The sequence below is a fragment of the Saccopteryx bilineata genome, chromosome X, assembly GCF_036850765.1.
Source record: "Saccopteryx bilineata isolate mSacBil1 chromosome X, mSacBil1_pri_phased_curated, whole genome shotgun sequence".
Taxonomy (NCBI): domain Eukaryota; kingdom Metazoa; phylum Chordata; class Mammalia; order Chiroptera; family Emballonuridae; genus Saccopteryx; species Saccopteryx bilineata.
In genome coordinates this window covers 28,982,997-29,006,912 of record NC_089502.1, presented here as the reverse complement: position 1 = coordinate 29,006,912, position 23,916 = coordinate 28,982,997, and the positions used below count along the sequence as shown (strand labels likewise).

The window sequence follows — 23,916 nt, the reverse complement described above, 5'->3', positions numbered from 1 at the left end:
TGGTAGGGGCCATGTTATAGGGCATTTATAAGGATTAACCAGGACAATACATTCAATGAACTTTGCACAGTGCCAGGCACACAGTAAGTACTCAGTAGATATTAATTATTTTTAATGGCTATTGTTACTCTTTTAAAAGAGATTTAACTTTTGAGCAGTTCTAGGTTTATTTGCTCTGTTTCATAATAGACTGTCATGTTCTATCTTATCTTCCCCTCCAATATGTTCTGTAGCTTTTTTTTGTAGGAAGGACTCCATTGAGTAGTTTGTGTTTATGGCACTCTGAGCCACTTGTGGAGATTAAGAAAAAGTTGGAGGTAGCTTCTTACATGGAAAATATATCCTTTTACTAAAGAGTTCAGTTTCTACAGATATTCACTGAATGTCTCCTGAATGCCAACAGCAGTATGCCTTAAGATGGGAAGCAAAGACACTACGTACTTCTGCACTCTCAAGTGGTTCTCTAATGGTAGTGATCGGAGGAAGTGGGCTTAAGCCTCATGGAATTGACTGGCAAGACAAGGCACTCCGGGGCTGGAAATACCAGGCCAGCCAGTTACTTCATTCAGTTACCTCCCCTTTGCTTTCATTCCATTCTGTTCTACTCCAACTCATTCAATTGTATAATATTCACTGAGTACTTTTGCCAGATAAATAAGAACACATGACCCCTGCACTCCAGGAACTCACAATCTAGTGAAGGAGAGACAGGCTGTGGGTTAAGGACTACAGGAATAAACAGAGTGTTTTGAAGCAGAGAACAATTCATTTGTTATGATATCGCTGGATTTGTTCCTTATAAATTGTGACTTTTGGCTAGTCCCTTAACCACTCTATGCTTCAGTTTCCTCATTAATAAAGCAAGTATCACAGTAAAGCGAGTAGTAATCTATTTGCTGGTGGAGGGTCTTGCCTCCAATTTGTATAAAACACAACATCTGTGAGGTGCAATAAAGCAAAGTTCCATAAAACAAGGTATGCCTGTAAGGGTTGTGGCTTACATAAAGGAGGCTGCTGAATACGTTGCAGATCTAAGACACCACAGAGAAGACATTTTTAACATGAGCTCAAAGGATATGTAGAATTCACCAGGCAGAGAACTCATATCTATTAAGTCCCAGCTGGAAGAATTCACTCACCTGGATGACAAGTGGATGAACTCACTGGTTTCACTAAAACTACCTTAACTTTGAAAAGTATTGTAATTTAGAGAAGCACTTTTCCTCCATTTTGGTCACGGTAATGTTATAGAGCAGGGGTAGTCAGCCTTTTTATACCTACTGCCCACTTTTGTACCTCTGTTAGTAGTAAAATTTTCTAACCGCCCACTGGTTCCATAGTAATGGTGATTTATAAAGTAGGGAAGTAACTTTACTTTATTAAATTTATAAAGCAGAGTTACAGCAAGTTAAAACATATAATAATAATTACTTACCAAGTACTTTATGTCGAATTTTTGCTAAATTTGGCAGAATAAATCTTTATGAAACAACTTACTATAGTTAAATCTATCTTTTTATTTATACTTTGGTTGCTCCGCTACCGCCCACCATGAAAGCTGGAACGCTCACTAGTGGGCGGGAGGGACCTGGTTGACTACCATTGTTATAGAGTTCGGTGGAGCTCATATCATTCCCATTTGACAGAAAAAACAATGGAGGCCAAGAAAATTATATGGTATGGACATACGCCTTCTTGCAGCAAGTTACTGGCAGGATCAGGACTAGCCTGCAGGTCCCTGACTAAGAGCCAAGGTACTTTGAACCATGCTTCGCTGCATTTGTGGCCAGTGTTTGTAAGAATAGTGACCTTCATAACTGCCCCCAAGGAAGATGTTCTCTGTAGGTATGAAGTAAGAAGTCCTCTTTGAGGAAGAGCTAAGGGGTTGAAAATGAAAAAGAAAACAATCAACAGCATTTCCTGAAAATGTGGAGCTACTTCTAATCAACTGTTGCTTCTCCTGAGGCCTCAGAAAGGTAATCTCTGTGGTCACCTCTTGAGAACTGCATGGATTCATGGAACATTCAGAGATTTGGACTTCCATCTTGATTCCCTATTACCTAAACAAATAACTAGTTTACTTTATTTTGGCTGCCCTCCACATGTAGAAGAAAAAACAAAAATCATTAGAAATCAAAGTCAGAGTCAAGGGCTCTTTTTGGGGGGCTGGGCCCTATAACCTATGCTTATTTCCATCCATTGCCCCAGACAGCCAGTGCTGTAGATCAGAAAGATTCGTTATTCAACACATATCAATTGGACGCCTACTTTGTGGCAGAAACTGTGTTGGATCTGTGATTTGGAGGCCAGGAGGTGGCATGGGGTATTATACCAAAACCAATAAGACTCAGCATCAGGAGCTATAATTAGATAAACTGGTCCACAATCCTTCCCATAATGCTGAAACCACAAAACTGTTAAAACCAGGAGAGTTTTTTGTAACTAACTTGGTGGCAAAAGCGGACCTTAAACTGATGAAGGTTCTTTTTTTTAATCATTTTTATCCACTTAGTGTATAAATTCAGTTTATTTTAGAAATATGAAGGTGCTCAGTTATGGGATATTTCTTAAAACCCCATTGGGGATGTTAGATAACATATGCTTATATGCATGGTATTATTTTTGAAAATAAAAAAAGTCTAAATCCTCAAACACATCTGGCCCAAACCAAGTGTTCAGATAAGGGATTGTGGATCTGTATAAACAAAGCTAAATGAGAATATAGCCCAACATCCCACAAAGCAAGATGTGAGAATTTTCTAGGACTCATGAGTAGGAGGAATCTATGGTGGGGAGTTAAAAGACAGTAGACATCACACTGTAGCTCAGAAATGTTCCTCCTGTGTCTTCAGGTTGGGACAGGACAGACCATTTAGATAAACAGAAAAAGAAAGCAGGGTGGATGGTTCAGGCCAGGGGAACAATGAGAGTGACAGCGTCAAGGCAGAAAAGCACAAGTCATGTTCAGGGGACTGTGACTTAACAATTTTGGCAGAAGAGAAGCAAGGGAAGACCAGGCTGAGGGCATCTTCGGAGGGAGGGCTTTAGATGACAAAAGAGGCAACAAGAATCCAATGAGGGTTAGAACCTTCTGGTATTATATGTCTTATCTAGCAAATCAAGATTCAAACCTCATCTTTGAAATGTAGTTACTAAAGTAGGATCTTTATCTTAGAATGATCTTATATTTTAGAAATGTCTTCAACAAGAGGTGGACAAAATTTCTGCCTAATTCATAAAAACCCACCAAATCCCACTAGCCAGAGCTTCTTAGATTTCCTGAACATTCATGTTAGTCAAAACTTGGTTGGATTTATCAAGAATATTTACCTGTGAAGCTCAAGTCACACTAGCCTAAAGAGGATTTCTAGGCTATTGATTGTTTTGAATAATCTCTGTTGTCCTTGTCTCCTGATATAATTTTCAAGTAACTCTAGTATAATTGATATAATTATTACCAGATAGAAAATAACTCGGTAACTTAATATAATTGTCAATTAACAAATCCCACATCCCCTGGGAAATGGGGCAAAAACTCTTGGTTTCTTTCCCAGGTTGGTGTGGGCCCTATCAGTACAACTGCAGAGAGGGTTCAAGAATGAAAAGCTTTCCACACTGATCAAGTGGCCAACTCCAACTCCATCTTGTGAGTTGCTTGGGAAACATTTAGAGGCCTCCTTCTTCTAGATCTAAAGTCAGAGAATTATAATGAAGGAATGGGATCTCTTCTCTGCCTTTTTCAGATTCGTACAACTGAGGCTCTTGTTTTTTAAGGCCTCTAGAGTAGAAAGCTCCCTGGAACTCTTTTGGAATGGAGTATGTCTTGAATAGTCATGGACAATAAAAACCCTAAACTGGTTTGTTTGTCTTTATGAGTTTTACTTTTTTTAAAAAAAAATGCAATTCAGCTTGTAGAGATGAGCATATTTTTAAAGATGCATGTGTACATGTGTATCTTAGGGTGATGATATCACTAGCTCAGGTAGAGTAGCCAACAATCTATTATAATGTTCCTTACTGTACAAGGACACCTTTTTTGGCAAAATAAATATACCCCAGAAAAGTTTCATATAACTTAGGGTTATTCAAATGCAATTATATTTTAAAATACCTGAGATCTCAATATTAAAATGATTTGTATGGTAAGCTTTCTTTTCATCTAATAACTGCTTCCTACTTTGTCTGTTTTGAATTTAACTTCTTATATATTGTTAACACATTTAACCAGAATGAAAACAGCAGGATTCCAAATAAGTTGACATTTCTTCATAGTTCTATACAATGGTATTTTATACTTAAAGTGACCAATTTGACAGTGTGGCATCTTAAAATGCCACATTATGCTCATTCCGGTTTTATTGATAAGCATACTTTATTTATTGTGTTTTAGTTTTCTAGGAGGTTGCTGATCCACCTGAATTACACTCCCCTGGGGTGTTTATTAAAATGCAGTTTCAGCATGTCAGACTTTTGCAATCAAAGGTTAGCTCAGGAAAGGAAAATTCAGGTTCTTGGGTCTCACCCAGACCTACTAAATCAAGATCTTTGGGGGTAAGGAGCAGAGCTCTTTGTATTCCACATGTTCACCAGGTCATTCTTATGCATGCCAAGGTGGGTAAACTATTGGCTTGGAGTTTATATAGTACCTCCCTAATAACCAAACTATTAAATTAGTGGAAGTGTCTCATTCCTCAACAAATCTTTATTCTCAGGCATTTACTCTTTCAGAGGTATGAATCGTAATTATATCTGTTACAACATGATCTGACCTATAAACTGAAATGGAATTTTTTCTGCTTTTCAATCTGTAATCTTCCCTCTCACTCTCTATAATTAAAACTCATTTTAAAAATTTACAGGAACTATAAGAACAAAAATTTAAAGGTCAAACTATGGGGCACACTGTCTGTTAAGGATGGCTCTCTTATTAACATTTCCAGATTAGCTTTTAGTGAAAAGCACGTGCACAGACACAATGCCCCCACTGCTTCACCTTGCAGCTCTAGCTGAACATCAGATACTCAAATAACAACAATCATGCACCCTCCTTCCTTTGTTAATGTGTTCCCACCTAGCCACCTGCAGTCAGGTATTTTACAGAGAAGTTTCATAGCCACTATTTGTGAATAGGAGTTTCTACTCTTAAATGACATGGAAAATGCCTTGCCCCTCCCCCATGGAGAGTATGTATCTTGGATTGAGCATTATTAGCTCATCAGTTAGAAATATTTCATTAAATGCAGCTACCTGAAGCACACAAAGTCACACAGACCCTATATATTGCTTTTCCAAGCCACCAAAATGCAATCTTACCCCCCTTTCCTCTCCCCACTCCTCTTGCTTGTGTGTAAAAATAAAATGCAATTCTGCTGACGACTGGTTTTTATCCCTCACCACAGGAAGTGGACTGGGTGAGTTCTCACATCACATGTTTAACAGAGGACAGCGCACTGTGTCTGTGGGACATCTGCCCTTGAATAGGGGGAGCTCTGGTGGCCCAGGAGCTGCAAAGGGTCATCCGTAGGCAGCCTTCAACTCATGGGAGTTCAGTCCACCTGAGATCCCAGCTTTGCTAGGGCTCCTGGGGAGGCTGACTGTGGAATTGGCTACCGAGGCAACAGGCCTCAGGCTAGCTCACTGCTGGCTTGTCAATGGCATCCATCTTTAACCCTTTTCCCTCTCTTTGCTTTTCTCTGCAATCCCCACTCTCAAAAGAAAAAAGAGAAGAAATAAAGGAAACACAATAACAACAGATATGTTTGACCTCTGCTATCCTAAAATAAATTTTTAAAAAATGAGCCATCCTAAATTTCTTTTTCTGCTGGTTAGCAATTACAATTGGGAAATCATTTGATATTAAAAACATGATCCACACTATGGAATACTACTCAGCCATAAGAAATGATGACATCAGATCATTTACAGCAAAATGGTGGGATCTTGATAACATTATAAGGAGTGAAATAAGCAAATCAGAAAAAAACAAGAACTACATGATTCCATACATTGGTGGAACATAAAAATGAGACTAAGAGACATGGACAAGAGTGTGGTGGTTACCATGGGTGGGGGGGGGAGGGAGGACATGGGAGGGAGGGAGGGAGAGAGTTAGGGGGAGGGGGAGGGGCACAGAGAACTAGATAGAGGGTGACGGAGGACAATCTGACTTTGGGCGAGGGGTTTGCAACATAATTTGATGACAAAATAACCTAGACATGTTTTCTTTGAATATATGTACCCTGATTTATTAATGTCATCCCATTACCATTAATAAAAATTTATAAAAAAAAAAACAAACATGATCCAATGTCTACAGTTAGGTTTTGGGGTTTAACAGCAGTATGTGTGGAAGCATATGAGGTTTTTGTTTTGGTTTTCTTTTCTTTCCTCCCAGCTTTACTAAAGTATACAACTGATAAAGAAAAGTGTGTATACATATAAAGCGTACAACATGATGATTTGATATGAAGTTAGGTTTTGCATGTAGGGTGCAGCAGTTTTCAAAATGGATTGCAGGTACTCTGACGATGGGTAAAACGATCCACTGAAGTATGGAAGGAAAGTATTTGAACTCTTATTTCCTGGTTATTGTTTATCTAAAAATATAAGAAAGGAATTAAGTGCTACAAATATTTAATAAACAGACTGTCACTGGTGCCCCATCTCAGTGTGAATGTCAGACAAGGTGAGCTATCCTTCGGGAGGTAGGCAAGTTCCAAACAGCAAGGGGTTGATGGTGAGGCATTTTACATGTGCCCAGATTGTCTTAACTAGTTTTAACTAAATTATTCCCAACAAAATGGACAAGCAGTTTGAAAAGACTCCTGCTGAGAAACTACAAATTGAAGATGACCATAATAATGTAAGCATAAGCCAGAAACAAGAAAATGATAAAGCTGACACCTCTCACTCTATGGGTGAGCTTTTGGTCAGCTACATGGTGAGATCGACATTAAAAAACAATGATGTGAATGCATATCTGATAATAACTCAGCTAAAATATTCATAATTATCTAGTGGGCTATTTGAAATAAGGATTTATAGCCACTCTTTAATGACAGACTTCATGTGATGTGCATATCATTCATTAGTGTTAATATGAAGATATTAAAATTATTGTTGACTTCACCTTGCCTGTGGTGATGCAGTGGATAAAGTGTTAACCTGGGATGTTGAAGTCATCGGTTCGAAATCCTTGGCTTGCCCAGTCAAGGCACATACAACAAGCAATCAATGAACAACTAAAGTGAAGCAACTATGAATTGATACTTCTCACTCCCCCCCCCATTCCTCTCTTTAAAACCAATGAATAATATCTTTTAAAAATATTGTTGATTTCACTTTTATCTAATTTTTTAATTTTCATTTTATATGTTTTATAAACATGTACATAATTTATAGGTTAATAAATACACATATTTAAGGAATGAATATTCCACATATTTTTCCTGATAGGAATACAAGATTACTTTGGAGATCAATGCCTTTGGTCACAGAGTGTCAAGATGCCAGGGTCCTCAGATTTTAGGTAAGATTACGAAACTTCTATTATATATTATAAAGCAGATGCCCAAAGAGGAAAGCACCTTAGCCTAAGGTTAACACTTTACTTAGTAACATCTCCTGTACCAGAAAACTTAGATCCTAAAGAGTGAGCTGACTTGCTCAGGGTTACACTGTTAGTTAGGGATGGAGAGTCTTAGTCCAGTACTCTTCTTCATGGGCTCAAAGTTGTTTCCGTATATAAATATAGAGATATGTAAAGGAGGAAAACTGAGCAATGCTAGAAGCTCAACCTGAATTGAAAGCCATCAGAGTAGAACACAAATGTCTGCAATCACCAAGCTACTGCGACCCATCTATGCCTTTTATACTTACAATAACTCCTGGGTAGTAACCTCCGACAGTCACATTCTGGGTCCTGGTGGTTGCAGCAAGGCCCACCGTGAGAATTAACACAGATACAATAAGCAAAGTCACTGTGACGTAGATGGAGTTTCGTTTCCTCCGATTGAAGGCTCCTGGAAATACACAGAAACTGCTCATTTAGACTGGGAAAGGATTGAACTCAAATTAAAAAATCATTAGGAAGGTTTTCCTTTCCTATTCTAACTGGCAGCTGGGGTTAATTTGGGGGAGTGGCATTATGGGGAAGAAGTGGATCTTTAATGTTACATAAAGACAAACCAACACATTTTTGTGCTTTCAACATTCTATAAAATATGTGTCACATGCATTTAGTAGAGTGTTCTTTAGGCTAAATTATAAGGCATATAGTGAATGGGAAGTGTACATGTGAAGGTATTAAATGAAAGTATTTTAAAGGCAATGTGCAACTAAGAAAGGTTTTTTTTTTTCATACACTGGAGATATAAAATTTCATTTTCAGTGTAAATATCAGAAACAAGCTAGGAACTGGGATTTTTTTTTTCATTTATTTCTGACATTTGCCACCTCATGTATAAAATTTAAAATGGTGTGTTGGCAAGATTTTTCATATAACAAATGCGTGTAATAAAGTAAGTATTTGGAGGCCATTAGTCTGCAAAGATATGTATCGGGGGAGGTAGGTGGGGAGGATTATAATTTACACACATATAAGCTTATGTGAGTGAGGTTGACATAAATATCAATAAAGAGAAGCCTATTCTTCTACTCAGTGCTTATCAGACATGATAGCACAAACCAAAATTTTTTTTTGAAAACAGGCTTATTAAATCAGATAGAAAAATGATATCTAGACCTGCCTTTCAATTTAATTTTTCTTTAAGGAATCAAGCACTGCTCCACAGTCTGCATGCATTTCTCTGGCCGGGAGACAGACTCTCAACAGGAATAGCGGGCGGATTATCCAATGAAAGTCTAGTTCTCTAGTGAGGAGGATGAAGCAGTGGGGAACCTTCTGATGGGGCTGACCACCTAGTGGCTTGCTTGTCATTTATGGGCCTAAAAAGGTCACTTGGATCTGTTCATAGGACCTGTCATGGGGTGGAGGCGTCACTGCAGCTTCAGAAAACAGCTGCTGATTGAAGCTGCCCAGACTGCACCACTAAGAGGGAGGGGAGAGAGGGGGTGAAGGAAGGAAGAAGAAAGGGTGGAGGGAAGGAGAAAAGCAGTAGGACTCAAGAGGCCTTGTGGTGGTGAGGGAGGGGAGGTCGGTGAGCCTGCAACCCCCAGCAGACATTTCCTCCTATAGGGAAGAAAATCGTCCAGAGTACCTCTCCGGGTTAGCCCCACTATCCATCTTGTTTTCCCCAATGCAGTCCCTGCAAGGCTACAAGAGAGGTGGGAGGGGCTGGCGGTTTCCCCTGACGTCAGCCTCGAAAGTGAGGGATGTGACTCATCAGGGTTATTTCTAATAGATATTAGTTGAAGACTATTGTAGTTTACATTGAAATGTAGAAGTGGCATGAGCGTTTATAGGCACCCACATACTAAAGCTCCCTATTATACCCAGAAAGGAGAGTGAAGAGAGTTGGGAACTGAAGCCTAAATCCAGCCTCCACGGAAAAACAGAAAGGACCACTAGAGACACCTGTGACATTTGGCACTCTTTTTGTGAGAGGGCTATTTGGGACGCAAATGGCGAGCTGACAGGTGGTAAACAAGATGAAGAAGTTGGGAGAAGCTAGACTGCAAGTGGTGGGGATGGGAGAGCAGGACTTATTTCATCTGTTTACCTTGAACATTAGTTATATTTCCTCTTGATCTTGAGGAACGCTAAATGAGTTTCTAAACCAGGATCCCTATGTCTATTTGATGAAAGATACTTCTCAGTGAATCTTTGCATTGGTTCCACAGAGGGGCTTTAAAACCTAAACTTACCAACATCACCTCCCATTCTTGTCAGACTTTGTCCATTGTCACTCATACTATTTATGCCCCAAATTGGCAAAAGAGAGTGGAAAAACATTTGGATACACCAAGGGTTTCTTTGTGACACATGAAAGTCTCTCAACACCTCACGTGTAACCTTAGTGACTTAATTGGAAGAGTGTACGTGTGCACAGTCTTTCTGATATATATTTTTTTGTATCACTAGTCTGCTCCTTCCTATTTACAGCTCTTGGGTCTCCTTTGCAAATATCACTCTAACTCTTAAAAGCACAAAAGCCGTCAGAAAAGTGACTCAGCAAACCACATGGTGTCAGTTGAAAATCTATTTCTTTTTCCTGCTTTAGAACCTGGACTGAAGGTCCAGTCAGCTGAGAAACCCCGACAAAGATCCTAAAGCTCCACCAGGGCTTTGCCTCTACATAGGATTTGCTTTGAGTAAAATTCTTAATCCAACTCTCCCATCATTAGGTTGAATATCTATTGTCTGTCCCCTCTTCCCCATGTCACCCCTTATTTTACACTATAAGGACCACACTTGTAAAAAATGAAATAGTTGTAATTGGGGAGTGGATAATTTTAAGGAATACTGAGGCTGAATCCTTTTGAAAAGTGAAGAATCATCCCTCCATTTATCTTTCGTGTCAATTTGACCTAAAAGTTACATCTACATAGAGCACAACACACTTGTTCTCTGAAGTTGCCTGGGCTGCCAACAAGCAACTAGCTCACTGTGCCTGCTTAAGATGTTTTCCTAGTGGTTATTTTATTTTGGAAAGACGTAGAGCCCTGTTCTTGTAAGGGAACAATTTGAGACCTGCCTTAGATGTTCCTGTAAACACAGAAACAGCTGCTTCGATTTTGTTTAGTAAATGAACATATCAAAAAACCTCAGGCACCAGGACGTACTTAAATAAAGCAGCAGGTACTTGAAAACATTGCCTATCACAATGTTCTATACCTAGTGAGAAGCCAATAATTGTTGAATAAACAAGAGGACACATCTAAGAACTGCTTCCTTTCTAATAAAAAAGGCCACAGTGGGTGGGAATTGTGTGACTAAATGTGGGTTACATTCACAGAACTGATTTTTTAAAATAGGGTACACCTGAGGGATCCCAGAACCAAAAGCCTTCTCATCAGTTATCACCACAACCCCAATATCTCTCACTCACTAGCCTGTCTACTTGGTGCCCAGCCTACTTCTGTTTCGGAAACAACCACCCCTGTAACCAACAGCACTGGGAGAGTCTGAATCCCCTCACCGGTACTGCCTGCCCCCTTCCACCACCCACCCTCTGCTGCCTCCCTGCAGAGCTACTGCAGCCCTCCCTCTCTGCAGCGCCCACCTCCAACCCAGATTCCTGAGGACCAGGATGGTCAGCGCTAAAAGTGCCCACTTATTTGCTGTCTCTATCCTTCCAAATAGAGCCAGCTCTCCCTCTCCGGGGTTTCCCCTCCTGGGCAGAGCCGCCCCCCACCCTGCACTGCAGTCTTTGAATCTTGGTCCCTCCCTTCCTCTGAAACCTGCTCAAAACTCACCTCCTCCTCCAAGTTTGTTTGTTGTTGTTGTTGTTGTTGTTTTTGACCAAGCTCACTTTACTGGAATCACTCATTATTTCATGACCTCATTATGTTACTAGATATCTTACTCAATAAGTGTATTAATTATAATGACTACAATTATCATTGTAATTGTGAATCTGGTCCATAACCCATATGATGTCCACGTTTCAGGATAAAATATCTGACGGGAAACAAGGTGTGAGTTGCCAGCAGGTAGTATGATTGTCTGCTCATTTGTGATTTACCTTGTACATGGTCTTGATTACCCTCTTGATTAGAAGGTGTGTAATCCGAGTGCAGGGAGAATAGGGACCCAGCATCTTGTCTTGTTCACTATGTTACTGATGACCGATTCTTGAGGCTGATCTTTGAACTGATTAGGATTCCCTTACCTTAGTCAGCTTTGCCACACACGGAGGGTCCTAGGAGGTCCCAGCCTTGAGCATCTGTGGAAACAGGTGGCTCCCCACAGAAGAGCCTCAAGGCTCTACCAAGTTCCCAAATATTTCCTTGGAGGCTCTGAAATCCACAACCCCCCCTCTGGACAATCTTTGACCAGAGACACCCAAGGCCACTGGTGAATTACGATTGTGTTATCTGGGAGGGAAGGAGTGCCCTGCTGTAGTAGAGATGCCTTAGCGCTTGGGGTCAGTGTTGCTAAAAAGGAGAAGGGGTGCTGGGAGGGGTGAAGGGGCGCTGGAGTCAAATTACCATTTTTCTATTGCCAAACACCTGCTGCGCTCCAAGCTTTGGACTAAGCGTTAATGCTCAGACAGCCAGTAAGCGTATAGCGCAGGCACCTTGGTTTTCAGTGTGTCTGTATTTTAAATTTTATTGTTTTTGCTGCGGTTGTGTCTAGCCTGAAGGGGGAATCCCCTCAGAGATGTTGCTCTTGGGGGCTGAAACCCTAACCCACCCCCCTTCCACTCCCCCAAGCAAAGGAAGGCGGTGTTGCCAGAGCTGAGTTGAGTGGGAGTAGCTCCTAAGCAGCCTGGACGCGGATTCAGGCCTGGGCCGCACAGAACCCGCACCAGGGAACTCCAGGGAGACTCCCTTGTCCAAAGTGTGGGAACCCAGGCTTATCACTCCACTCAGGAATTTGCTCACGCCTTGGGTCTGCGGACTTTCCAAAGAGGGATGCATAGAACGGACTTCCGCATCCATAAGAGATCCATGATTCTTTCCCGCAGTGTCTGGACGAAGCCACGCAGCTTCTTGTTGCGCAGACCTTTCAGGAAACGCAAGATTGGCTGAGGGCCCCTGGGAGCCCAAGAAAGCATCTCTTCGTTTTGTGCCCCCAATCCACAGAGCAGTGTGCCAAGCAGCAACGTTTTAAGACCTGGGCTACTAACCTGCCAACTCCCTCGCGGGCGGATGAAGCCTCGCGGGGGCCTGCTTTGCAGGTGGTTGTGGTGGTTGCAGGCAGGGTGCTGCGCAACTCTCGCACTCTTCTCCCCACCCCCACCCAGCCCTCCAGCGCAGCTGCCCCGCGTCCGGGAGCCAGGGCAGCGTTGGCGCCACAGCTGGCCAAGGTGAGGAGTGCATTGCGTGAGCGTGTGAGTGCGTGTTAGGGAGAGCTGGGTGGGGGGTGAGGCTGGTACTGCTGGGGTCTGATTCGGACCCGACTCCTTGACCTCATTTGTACCACGTTGCAAATACCTACGCCCTTTAAAAAAAGAACAAATTCTTATATTGAATATGCAAAACCTATAAAAATACTAATCTTTCCACTATCCAGGAGACTATACTTTCTGGGGCCTCTTCGGTGAACGAATTCTGTGTGGAGACCGAGTTTTTGATGGCAATAGGGAGCTCACAGAGGGGCTGCAACCCTCTTCCCGCCCCTCCCCTCTAGATGTTCCCGCAAATTCTTCGGAGAAGACCTGAGCGGACTGGGGGGTAGGAATTCAGGACGGAGGGATTTTGCAGAATTCAAAGTATGTTGGAAAGAGAGAGAATACGATTTGGTTACAGTGTATCCGAGGCGAATTTTAAGATTAGGTGGGATCATGGTTTGACAATCTCCTCCCGCTCTCCTGGGCTCCAAATTAATTTCTCCGCCCAGTGACATCATAGCGCTTGGGAAGGTGCCTAACAGCTGAGGAGGACCGGGTTTGTGTTTTGTTTTTAAGTACCAGAAAGCATCTTCGAGGGGCAGCCAAGTTGGTGCTTGCAGGTAGCTGTCGCCCAGTTTTTATGAGAAGTGTTGAACCAAATCAGGCTACTGGGTCCCCCCTCCCCCTCTATTCCACCCAGAGAGGAAAAGCTCGACTTCAGAAAGATGAGCGGGCTCATGCTCGCTTTTTCTTTCTCGCGCTTTCACTCGTCCCCCACCCCCCACACTCACGCACATTAAATTCGTGTATTTGGAGCAGAATAAGAACCAAATTTAAGGACCGTTAACCCTGCCACTGCAGACGGCAGGGCTGGGCTGTCTTGAGTGATTCTTCAGGGTAAGAATTCTCCTCCCGCCAGCCCCTCTCCTTTCTTCTCCCACCCGCCCATCCCCCAGGGTTGCGCAACCCCCCCATTAGCGAGGTGCAAGTTAGCCCCCACACACTACAGCTCTGAATTTCAGGGCAGCTTCGACAGAGCTGGGAGGGGGCGAGGACCCTGCTTCTAATTGTCGTTAGTTTTGAGCTCTTAGAAGTGACGCGGACTTTGCAAAGAGGGAGCGTCGAATGGAAAGCGAAGGCGCAGGTTGCAGGGAAGTGTTTTCATAGCAAGACAGCTGGGTTTTACCAGCGTCTGCAAGTCTGTCGACACACTCACACAAACACGCTCACACCTGCACTCCGGGCAGGGACATTCCGACGCAAGCTGGGCGCTCCAACCCCAGAGCGTCGCCCCCGCCCCCGTTGGGCCGCTCCCCTGGGGCTCTGGTCCAAGACCTAGACGCTGGGGCGCTTGACCCGCTTCTTAGTTCAGCTTTCCGTCCCCGGCTCTCCAGGCGGCCAGGGTGCTCGCAGTCCAGAGGGCAGCGTACTCACCTCTTGCTGCCGCCACCCCTAAGAAGGGCAGCTAGACTTACCCATAGAATCTGGCAGGGACATGTCGCTGGACCGCTGCTGAGTCAGGGACTGATGCATGGTGAAAGCTGCCCTGTTGCCCTGGCCAACGAAGCTGCTCCCAGCGCCCGGCTCAGGGCGCCCCGCAGAGCATCTTACTCCGCGGCAGCCGCTCTCCTCCTCTCCTAGAGCTGAGAGAAACTGCCTCTGTGTGAGAGCTGCAGCCCAAGTGCCGCCTCCTCCTCCCTTCCCCTCTTCTCCCTCCCTCCTCTTCTGCCTCCCTCTGCTACGGGAGGCGGCAGCAGCGGTTTGCGCTTGCGCAAGACCCCCTCCCTCCCCCTCGGCCTCCCCATCCTAGTTCTACACCTCCCAGCCTCCGAAGCCAGACAGGGAGCCCTTTCAGCCCCTTGGGGCCAAGGCTGCGCAGATAAAGAGGGGGAGGCTATAGCCTGGGGCAACCAGCCTTTTGTGTAGTTTGGAGAGAGGGTCTTGGGTAAGCATCATGTTCTAGGATTTATAATTGGGGAGTGGGCAGAATGAGAGATTCAGAACTGAGGAGCACACATACAACACAAACACACACACACATTTGTGCAGGTTTGGTGTCAGTGCTTCCAGAATGACATAATGGAGTTGGAGATGATCCAGAGAAGGGCCACTCTATAATCAAGGGGATGGGGGAGGGAGGAGGGGACTGCCATATGAAGATAGATTAAACAAACGCCGACTCTTTAGTCTAGAAAGATGAAGGCTGGGAAGGGATGTGACTAGAGTGTATAAAATTATGCAGAGATGGAGAGAGGGAACACAGACTTATTCACCAGATCTGAGAATTCTAGAACCAACAGCACCCTAAGAGCTAGAAGGAATTTCGGCTAAAATAAATCTGACTGTGCATCAGCACCCCAGGCTGTGCTTTTGTTGAAGGAGCTTTTATGTCAACTATGTCATTGTCTCATCTTAGCAGCCATGCAAGGCAGAAAGAGGAGATATCAAAAACCCTGTCGTACAGATGGAGAACCTGAGTCTCAGAGGGATGAAAATTTCCTGTAGTCAGTCAACTACTAAATGTCAGAAGTGGGATTTGAACCTAGATCTATTGGATTCCCAGGTCAGTGCTTTCTCAGCAATTGGAAGCTGAAAAGAAATATTACTCTATATGCCATATTGAAAACAAAAGGAATTCATTAGCCTCAAGAGGCACCACAGGATAAAACACAAGTAGCTTTGGAAAGAGTGAAAAAGTCATGGCTGAGACCCACTTGTGGATTGCTAAGGGAAGCAGGATGAGGTAGGAATGTCCTTCAACTTGGAGGACAGCCAAGTCCTTCCTGACCCCATTAAGATACTGGGCTGGAAGCACTATGTTGTTGGCCAGAAGGGCGGTTCTGATGTCCTCAAAACAGGGTGAGGCCCCTTTCGGGTGCCCCAAGACATCTGCCTGATGGCCAAGGGAGGTGGAAGGCGAGGAAAGGGACAACAGTGTGTGTCAGGTCCTTCTGGAAACTCAGCCCTGTGCATCCCAGGGAACTGACCTGTTTGAAGTCATTTTATTCTGTACCAGTGGGAGCTCCCAGAGTCCACTTGCCAGGCCTCCTTCCAACCACCTTCCCCTGATGATTCCTGCAGCCCTTTCTCCATGACCACCTCCCCCACTCACCAAAAATTCCATCTCAGAACTGGTTATCAAAGTTTCTTGAGAGATGATGAAGAAGAGTACTTGGTTCTTCCCAGCTCTGGCTTGCTAATCTATTGTGAGGCTTTGTTTCCTTTCGCAGGAAATGGAGCCAAGGGCCCTTGCCCTTTCCCATCTTCCAAAGGAGGAAAAGATGCTTCCTGAAGGGTAAAAAGGAAGCCCTTTGTAAAGAACCTAGACACACCCCAGGGGCCAGGCTGGATGCTGTAGCAGGTATTATTAGCAGCCCTACACTATAGATGTGTTTTAGAAATCTGTGATATATGTCCTAGATAGAGACAAGGTGCCCACTGTCCTAGAAATGTGTGTCTTAAGCGTGCTTGGTTCCATGAGCTCCACAAGGGCAGAGAGAAATACCATATTTACACTCTTGCCATGTTTGTCTTCATGTCTGTTTACTTTTCTCTTCTTCCCCTCCATTCTAAATATCACATGCACTTAATGCAAACAAAACTCCAGCAATCAGCAACTGAATTCTCAGGAGTACTTCATAATTAACTGGTTTTGTTTCTATGAAAGTAGCCTCAAGGAAAAGAGGGTTGTATGCAGGCTGGAAAAGACTGTTTTACAACTTCTTTAGAGATTTTTGCTTCCCTATAGCCACCATATAGCTAGAGATACCTAAAGAAGCCAAACAGAAACTTGTTATCATGCTGGTTTCAAGGGAGAGAACGAGGCCTTTTTGTTTTTGAGAGAAACACTCATCAATTGACACAGAGGGCATATGTAATTTGACCTTTATAATCAAAGCCATAAACTACTGAGGTGCCCTTAATGGGGACAAGCCTTGCTTTAAGCAACATCTGTATTCCTGAATCTTGTGTGAAGAGCAAATGCTATTTTAGAAATTGCTAGAGAAGCTGGCTATTTAAAAGAACTGCACACTATATATTTCCTTTGGAGTGTCTTTTGAGGTATCTTATGGGACTTGGAACATATCAGGCTCTCAGTCAGGTTAAAAATGACTTCGAGACCAGTAGCAGCAACAATAGCAGCAGCTGCAGCAGCTCAGAGAGTGGTAGCAGCCTTCTCTCCAGAGATTGTATGCTTGTTTGGACAGAGAAGCTGAGATAAGGGGAGGGACTAGAGTGGGAACTCAGGGGGGAAACCCTTCAAATTTCTACCAAGACTGGCACAAAGACCCTCCTTTCCTCCAAAAGAAATTTTATTTTAACTCAGAATGAGCTGGACAATTAAAAAGCAGAGACAATTTTCATGAGCACCATTTCCATTTTATTCAAAACACATATGAATTTGATACTTTAATAGAATCATAGCAAAGTTGACCAGTAGGCAAGCCACCTAGATGAAAGAACAGGTCTTTCATGCCAGTGAAGGCTACTATAAAACTTCTTGGCTAGCTTTTTATAAAAAATTATTAAAATGGCTTAAAATAAAACCTTTTCACTACAAGATTAATCAAGCTTACAGTGTTGCTCTAGGTTGTGAACTGTTTTGTAGCATGAAGAAATATTTGCCAATGAGACCGTAGCCAGTTTCTCTTCTCATCTTCAAACCAATGATGAGAACGCTCCCCAGAAGTCTTCAGGTAACTAAAAAATTTCCAGATGGTTTTCTGTCAATAACACATTCACCTTGGGAATAGCCATAGCACTCGATCACCTCCTTATTTTGATGATCAATTTGACTAGTTAAATTACCCATGTACCTTCCTGATCCCAAATTTTTGGGCTGTGGGTCAGAGGGATCATGTCTACATGGAAACATACATGAACGTGCATGTGTGAAATGGTGGCCACACAAGTATTCTCAAATGTGTGCATGCACGTGTTCGCCTTCCCCCACAAACATCTCAGCCATTTTCTCTCCACCCTGATTATCACCACCCACTTCTCAGCTCCCAGACTTGAGTTGACCAAGGTTATAAAGGAAGCTGCAGAATAATGGAGAACCTCAAAGAGTCTAAACACCCTAATTGAGGCATGCCCTCTGGACTACGTTAGTTTAATGTCTGGTACCCAGTGCCCACACTACAAGCAGCTGAATCTTCACTGAGGAGAACCATGGTTAATGGTGTGATTTCAGCTGCAAACTTGACTAGTTCCCATTGTCAGCTGGTCATTTTCTTTGGGTACCAGGAAAATCACCACAGCATCAGGGAACAAAACTAGTACTTGTTTTTTCCTATTCTGCAGCCTGTTTCAGTTACCAAACACTATATCATGTGTTTTCCAATACCAATAAGAAATTTTTGATGACATGATTCTAAATAGATGAAATACTTATTTACCATTTAAATAAATTTATCATTTATTTACCATTTCCTACTAATGAATATTTTAAAGGTTTTTCATTTTACATTATAAACAACACAATGAGCTAAATTTTTGCATCTTTATTACCACACAATACAATATATTATGATGGAATTATTGATTCAAAAATTTCAAATATATTTTTCTAATTAAAACTTGTTTCAACATGTATATAGTGAAGTGTCTTAAGTGTACACATTGATGATTTTTTACATATAAACACCCTTTTAACCACCCAAATCAAGATGTTCAACCTTTACAACATCCCAGATGGCTCCTCTGAGCTTCCTTCCCAGGCAATCACACCCCTACAGATAACAACTGTTCCATTTTTTATGGTCCAAGTTGAAATATTTTTAAAGCTCTTAATATATATTGCCAAATTGTTTTCCAAAATGTTTGCAACAAAATACATTCCCACCACCAGCAAGTGCAAGTGCCTGGATCCTTAAATTCTCTTGGCTTTCCCTGGCAAAGGAGATGTATTAGCATGCAAGACACACCTAGTTACAGTCAGCAACAGGCAGGGCCAGCCGAGAAGCTGCATTGGAGTTCAGCTGGGCACTAGGCAGCCTGTGGGAATCACACCTCTAGGAGCTAGAGGCTGAGGGCAGTCCCAGCAGGCAGGCAACATAGTCCACAAGTGCCGGAGAGACCTCCCACTGCTCAGATGTTTTCATTGTCTTATTCACTATTGTTCTCTGTTGCATATACCCAAAGTCTTCTTTTTATGTAGTCATCAAATTTTCTCTAATGATCACTTAGTTATTCCTGGTAACTAAGTGGGCACTTAAAATGTTCTGTGAATATTGGGCACTTTTAATTTATTGCTTTTTTTTCTGTGTACTGAAATAAAACATGACACTGTAAAAATTTCCCAAACTGTAGGGGTACACAACACAGCAAGTTATCCTCTCCCCTACAATTCTCCTCCCCAGAGATATCAACAGTTTTCCAGGTTAGAATGCACTTTTCCTCGTTTTTTTCTCTATACATACCTTTACTCTGTTTATTTGTTTTGAAAGTTAAATACTTTTAAAAAGTAAACTTTGTCAACAAAAAAATATATTTTTGTTAAGCATTGTAAGTTGCATTTAATAGGTTTCAAATACACCATATCAAAGCCCATCTTAACTCAATCAAATTCAACAGTAGTTCATTCTTGCACAATAAAACTCCCTTTGATTTTTATTACCATACCTACCTAGCTCTTCCGGGCAGGCAATGAGAATTGCATCTCATTTCTGATCACTAATGCACAATGAAGAGCATAAGGAAAACTATATGAAAATGAATATCAAGGAAGAATTCTGATTTTAAAGTGTATTGTTTGGAAACATTAACAAAAACATCAAAACAGGTATGCATACTTCCAGTAAATTTTTGACAGCAAGTTCAAAAGAACAATCCATTTCTTACTACAGAAAGGAAGTTGTTACTTTTTAAGATCAAAGTCTTTCGATTTTTTTTCACAGACTTTTATATTTTTTAATTTGAAGATGTAAAATATCAACACAGGACAATAATGCATATGGCAACAAATACACTAGGGAAATCTTGATATTAAAAAAGGCTAGATAATGCTTTTTTGAATTTTATAATAAATGCAACAGAGATTAATGATCACAAATGTTAAGGTTAGATAGAGCGAGGTCAGTCAGTACATAAACATAATTAACATATTTTTTACAGTTAAACTATTTACAGAAGCAAAAATACATACAGAAAAATTCACCATATGTATTACTTTTAAATCAGGATAAAAAGGCAGGGGATGAGGATGAGTGGCCTGAAGCCCACAGGAACGGGTTGGGAGATCACTGAGGTGGTCTTGCAGTTTGGATGGCCTTGTTTGCTTGCCAGAGATGGCGGTTGGTGATGATAAGATTCAGTTAAGCTATAACTGCCCTGTTTCCTTCCTCTAATTAATTACAGAGCTTTGTACATCCTTTTCCTTTATCTCATTGAAAAACATTCATTAAACACCTAATTAGATGTGGCATTGTCACAGGCAGGGGGTGTGTGTGGATGTCCAATTGTTTGTTTCAGGTTTGGACTAGAGAGGATTTCTGTGTTCAGTAGTTTCTGGGAATCAATAGATTTGCTCCCAGTTCAAACTGTTTCACAGAGCTTGTAAAAATGTTTACACTCTGTGACTCAGTAATTCCACTTCTGGGAATCTGTACTAAAGAAAAAGAAATCTGGACTAAAATGTATGTGCAAAGATGTCCATGATAACGTTATTTATAATAAGGATAAGAATTTAAGAAAAAAAGACTGAATAGCCCCAAATTAGAAGAATGATTAACTAGATAACACCACAGCCATAAGATGTATATATTATATACAGCTATTACAATCATATTTCCAAGTGGTAAGGACATAAAAATTTCCATAATAGCGAATGAAAAAGCAGGCTAAGAATTGCATGTATAGTTTGATTTCCATTTTGTTTAAAATTGCAGAGAAAAATTGCTATATTTGCAGAGAAAAATGGCTATAAGGAAAATCATGAAAATATTCACTCTAGTTATCTCTGGGAGGTGGAATTACAGGTGACTATATACATCTTTATGCTTTTCTGTATCTTTCAAATATATTTGATGAGCATGTATTATTAAAATTAGCAAAAAAAAACCTTCATATTCAATTTTATAAATAAACAAGTGAATGTTTCATTAATTGTACTTTATTTTCTCAGAGGGCTGCTCAGGACACCCCCCCCCCAACCTCCCTCCCTCTCTCTCTCTCTCTCTCTCTCTCTCTCTCTCTAACACACACACACACACACACACACACACACACACACACACACACACGGCTCTGCTTTCAGTCTTTTTTGCTTGAGTGCAACTTTCAGGCAATATGTCACCTCTCTTATGGGAATTCATTGTGTGATTAAAGGTTGTTGGTTATTGGTGCTGGCAGGTGGGCAAGTACTTTCTCTGGTTCAACTTTTTCTATGCCCCTGGAATTACACCAGTAGGGGGCTATCTGCTCTGTGGATTGCCTGAAAGGAATAGCTTTCTGAGAAACTGACCTGTCTGAGAAGATAAAGGAGCTCTGCCTGGAGTGGGATGAGGAAATTTGAGGAAAAGGCGGAATAGAGAAAGGAATAAAATGGGCAACTTTGCTTATTAAAGAGGATTGTTTTAGACAGTCAACTATATGGGAACTGATATTTTCAAACGACAGCTCAGATAAGGGCCTAATATCCAAAATTTACAAAGAACTCATAAAACTCAACAACAAACAAACAAACAATCCAATAAAAAAATGGGAAGAGGACATGAACAGACACTTCTCCCAGGAAGAGATACAAATGGCCAACAGATATATGAAAAGATGCTCAGCTTCATTAGTTATTAGAGAAATGCAAATCAAAACTACAATGAGATACCACCTCACTCCTGTTAGATTAGCTATTATCAACAAGATGGGTAATAGCAAATGTTGGAGAGGCTGTGGAGAAAAAGGAACCCTCATTCACTGTTGGTGGGACTGTAAAGTAGTACAACCATTATGGAGGAAAGTATGGTGGTTCCTCAAAAAACTGCAAATAGAACTACCTTATGACCCAGCTATCCCTCTACTGGGTATATACCCCAAAACCTCAGAAACATTGATACGTGAAGACACATGTAGCCCCATGTTTATTGCAGCACTGTTCACAGTGGCCAAGACATGGAAACAACCAAAAAGCCCTTCAATAGAAGACTGGATAAAGAAGATGTGGCACATATACACTATGGAATACTACTCAGCCATAAGAAATGATGACATCAGATCATTTACAGCAAAATGGTGGGATCTTGATAACATTATAAGGAGTGAAATAAGCAAATCAGAAAAAAACAGGAACTACATGATTCCATACATTGGTGGAACATAAAAACGAGACTAAGAGACATGGACAAGAGTGTGGTGGTTACCAAGGGTGGGGGGGAGGGAGGACATGGGAGGGAGGGAGGGAGAGAGTTAGGGGGAGGGGGAGGGGCACAGAGAACTAGATAGAGGGTGACGGAGGACAATCTGACTTTGGGCGAGGGGTTTGCAACATAATTTGATGACAAAATAACCTAGACATGTTTTCTTTGAATATATGTACCCTGATTTATTAATGTCATCCCATTACTATTAATAAAAATTTATTAAAAAAAAAAGAGGATTGTTTTAGTAAGGCTGTATTTTAATGTTTTGCTGTTTAAAATAAACACCTGCATTGCACTTCAATTGGACCTGTAAGAAGTTCTATGAAAGGTGAAATGGATCTAACTTCATACCTGCCCCTCAGCTCTGCTCAGGAACCCAGAATCTTGCTATGACGAGGAGGAGGTTGTTCAATAAAGGCAGTTATCCTTTAATAAACAATCAACTATTACAAAAGTAAAATATGCACCTAAATTTCAAACAATACAGAAATATATAAGTTTAAAAATGAGAGCTTTTCCCTCCCCAATCTCACTCTTCAGAGGTAACCTCTATTAAAAGTCTGGTGTATATTTTCCCAGACTTTATTTTTCTTCTGTACATACAACAAACATGTGCATACACACAGAGTCATACCCATAGATATTGAACAAAAATAGAACCAAACTGTAAATATTATCCTGTAACTCACCTTTTTACAAATCCAATACTACTTCATGAGCATATTTTCATGTTGGCATATATAGATAGATCAACCTCATTTTTTTAGTAGCTGAGTAATAGTCCATCATGTAAATGTTTCAAACTTATTTAACCAAACACACATGGTTGGACGCTTAATTTACTTTGTTTTTCATAGTTACAAACAATATTGCAATAAACATCCCTGTACATATACCGTGGAATCAATTTAAGGGGAAATATTTCCATCGGCTGTGCATTACCTAACCATTTGCAATTAGTTTCCTGGGCTCTTGAGAACAGTTTTAATGGCTATGCCAAATGTTCTGTAGCATCCCAAATGGTCCAAGGCATCCTTTCCAATTAAGTTGCAGTCTACTACACACTGCATCTTAAATGACATTATGCTTTAAGGACAAGGCACCGTCCTACATTACTGATACAGTGTTATAGTGCTCTCATCTTCATTTTAATGCCCTGGACTTGAACGGGTGCTGCCTGAAGAGAGTGAGGAACCAGAGGCTTTTGGTACACATGAAGGGCAGCCCAACTCAGGGGAACACAAATATGTGACCTTCTTGCCTCCACTTAGACCCAGCATTTGTCCACCATTTCTGGCTAGAGGGCTCAACTACAGATAAAGCACTTCATTTGCTACCTACCAGTTTGCAGGAAGGAGACAGGGGAGCACTAATACTAGTATATAAATTGAAAAAAATCCAGCTACCTTCTGCCCCTTTCCCCTCCCTATCTGCCCCTCTTTACTCAGGTGTTCATTGTCTCCACCAAACCTCCTGGTTGTTTGCAGGTCCCTTTTCTGACAACCCTACTTTGAGGTGATCTCAGCCATTGCCTGCACTCCCATCAAAACACATCTCTTTTTAGAATTCTCAGTTGCCAGTATTCATTTGTGTTAGTGCGACAG

The 23,916-nt window shown here is 41.6% G+C and overlaps 2 protein-coding genes across 4 annotated transcripts in view; both read right to left on the bottom strand.

Moving 5' to 3' along the window:
* Window positions 1-14,648, bottom strand: part of TMEM255A (transmembrane protein 255A) — a 51,786-nt gene extending 37,138 nt beyond the window's left edge. For all 3 annotated transcript variants that reach the window (XM_066249851.1, XM_066249852.1, XM_066249853.1), the window contains exons 1-2: window positions 14,432-14,648; window positions 7,879-8,021 (exon numbers count right to left, since the gene is read on the bottom strand). In XM_066249851.1, the coding sequence (XP_066105948.1) occupies window positions 7,879-8,021; window positions 14,432-14,489 (201 nt within the window). In that variant the 5' untranslated portion in view covers window positions 14,490-14,648. The remainder of the gene's footprint in view (window positions 1-7,878; window positions 8,022-14,431) is intronic.
* Window positions 14,649-17,634: 2,986 nt separating this feature from the next.
* The window catches only part of LAMP2 (lysosomal associated membrane protein 2), a 122,628-nt gene continuing 116,346 nt past the window's right edge, over window positions 17,635-23,916 (bottom strand). Inside the window, exon 9 of the mRNA XM_066248742.1 lies at window positions 17,635-17,657. Coding sequence (XP_066104839.1) covers window positions 17,650-17,657 — 8 coding nt within the window. The 3' untranslated portion in view covers window positions 17,635-17,649. The remainder of the gene's footprint in view (window positions 17,658-23,916) is intronic.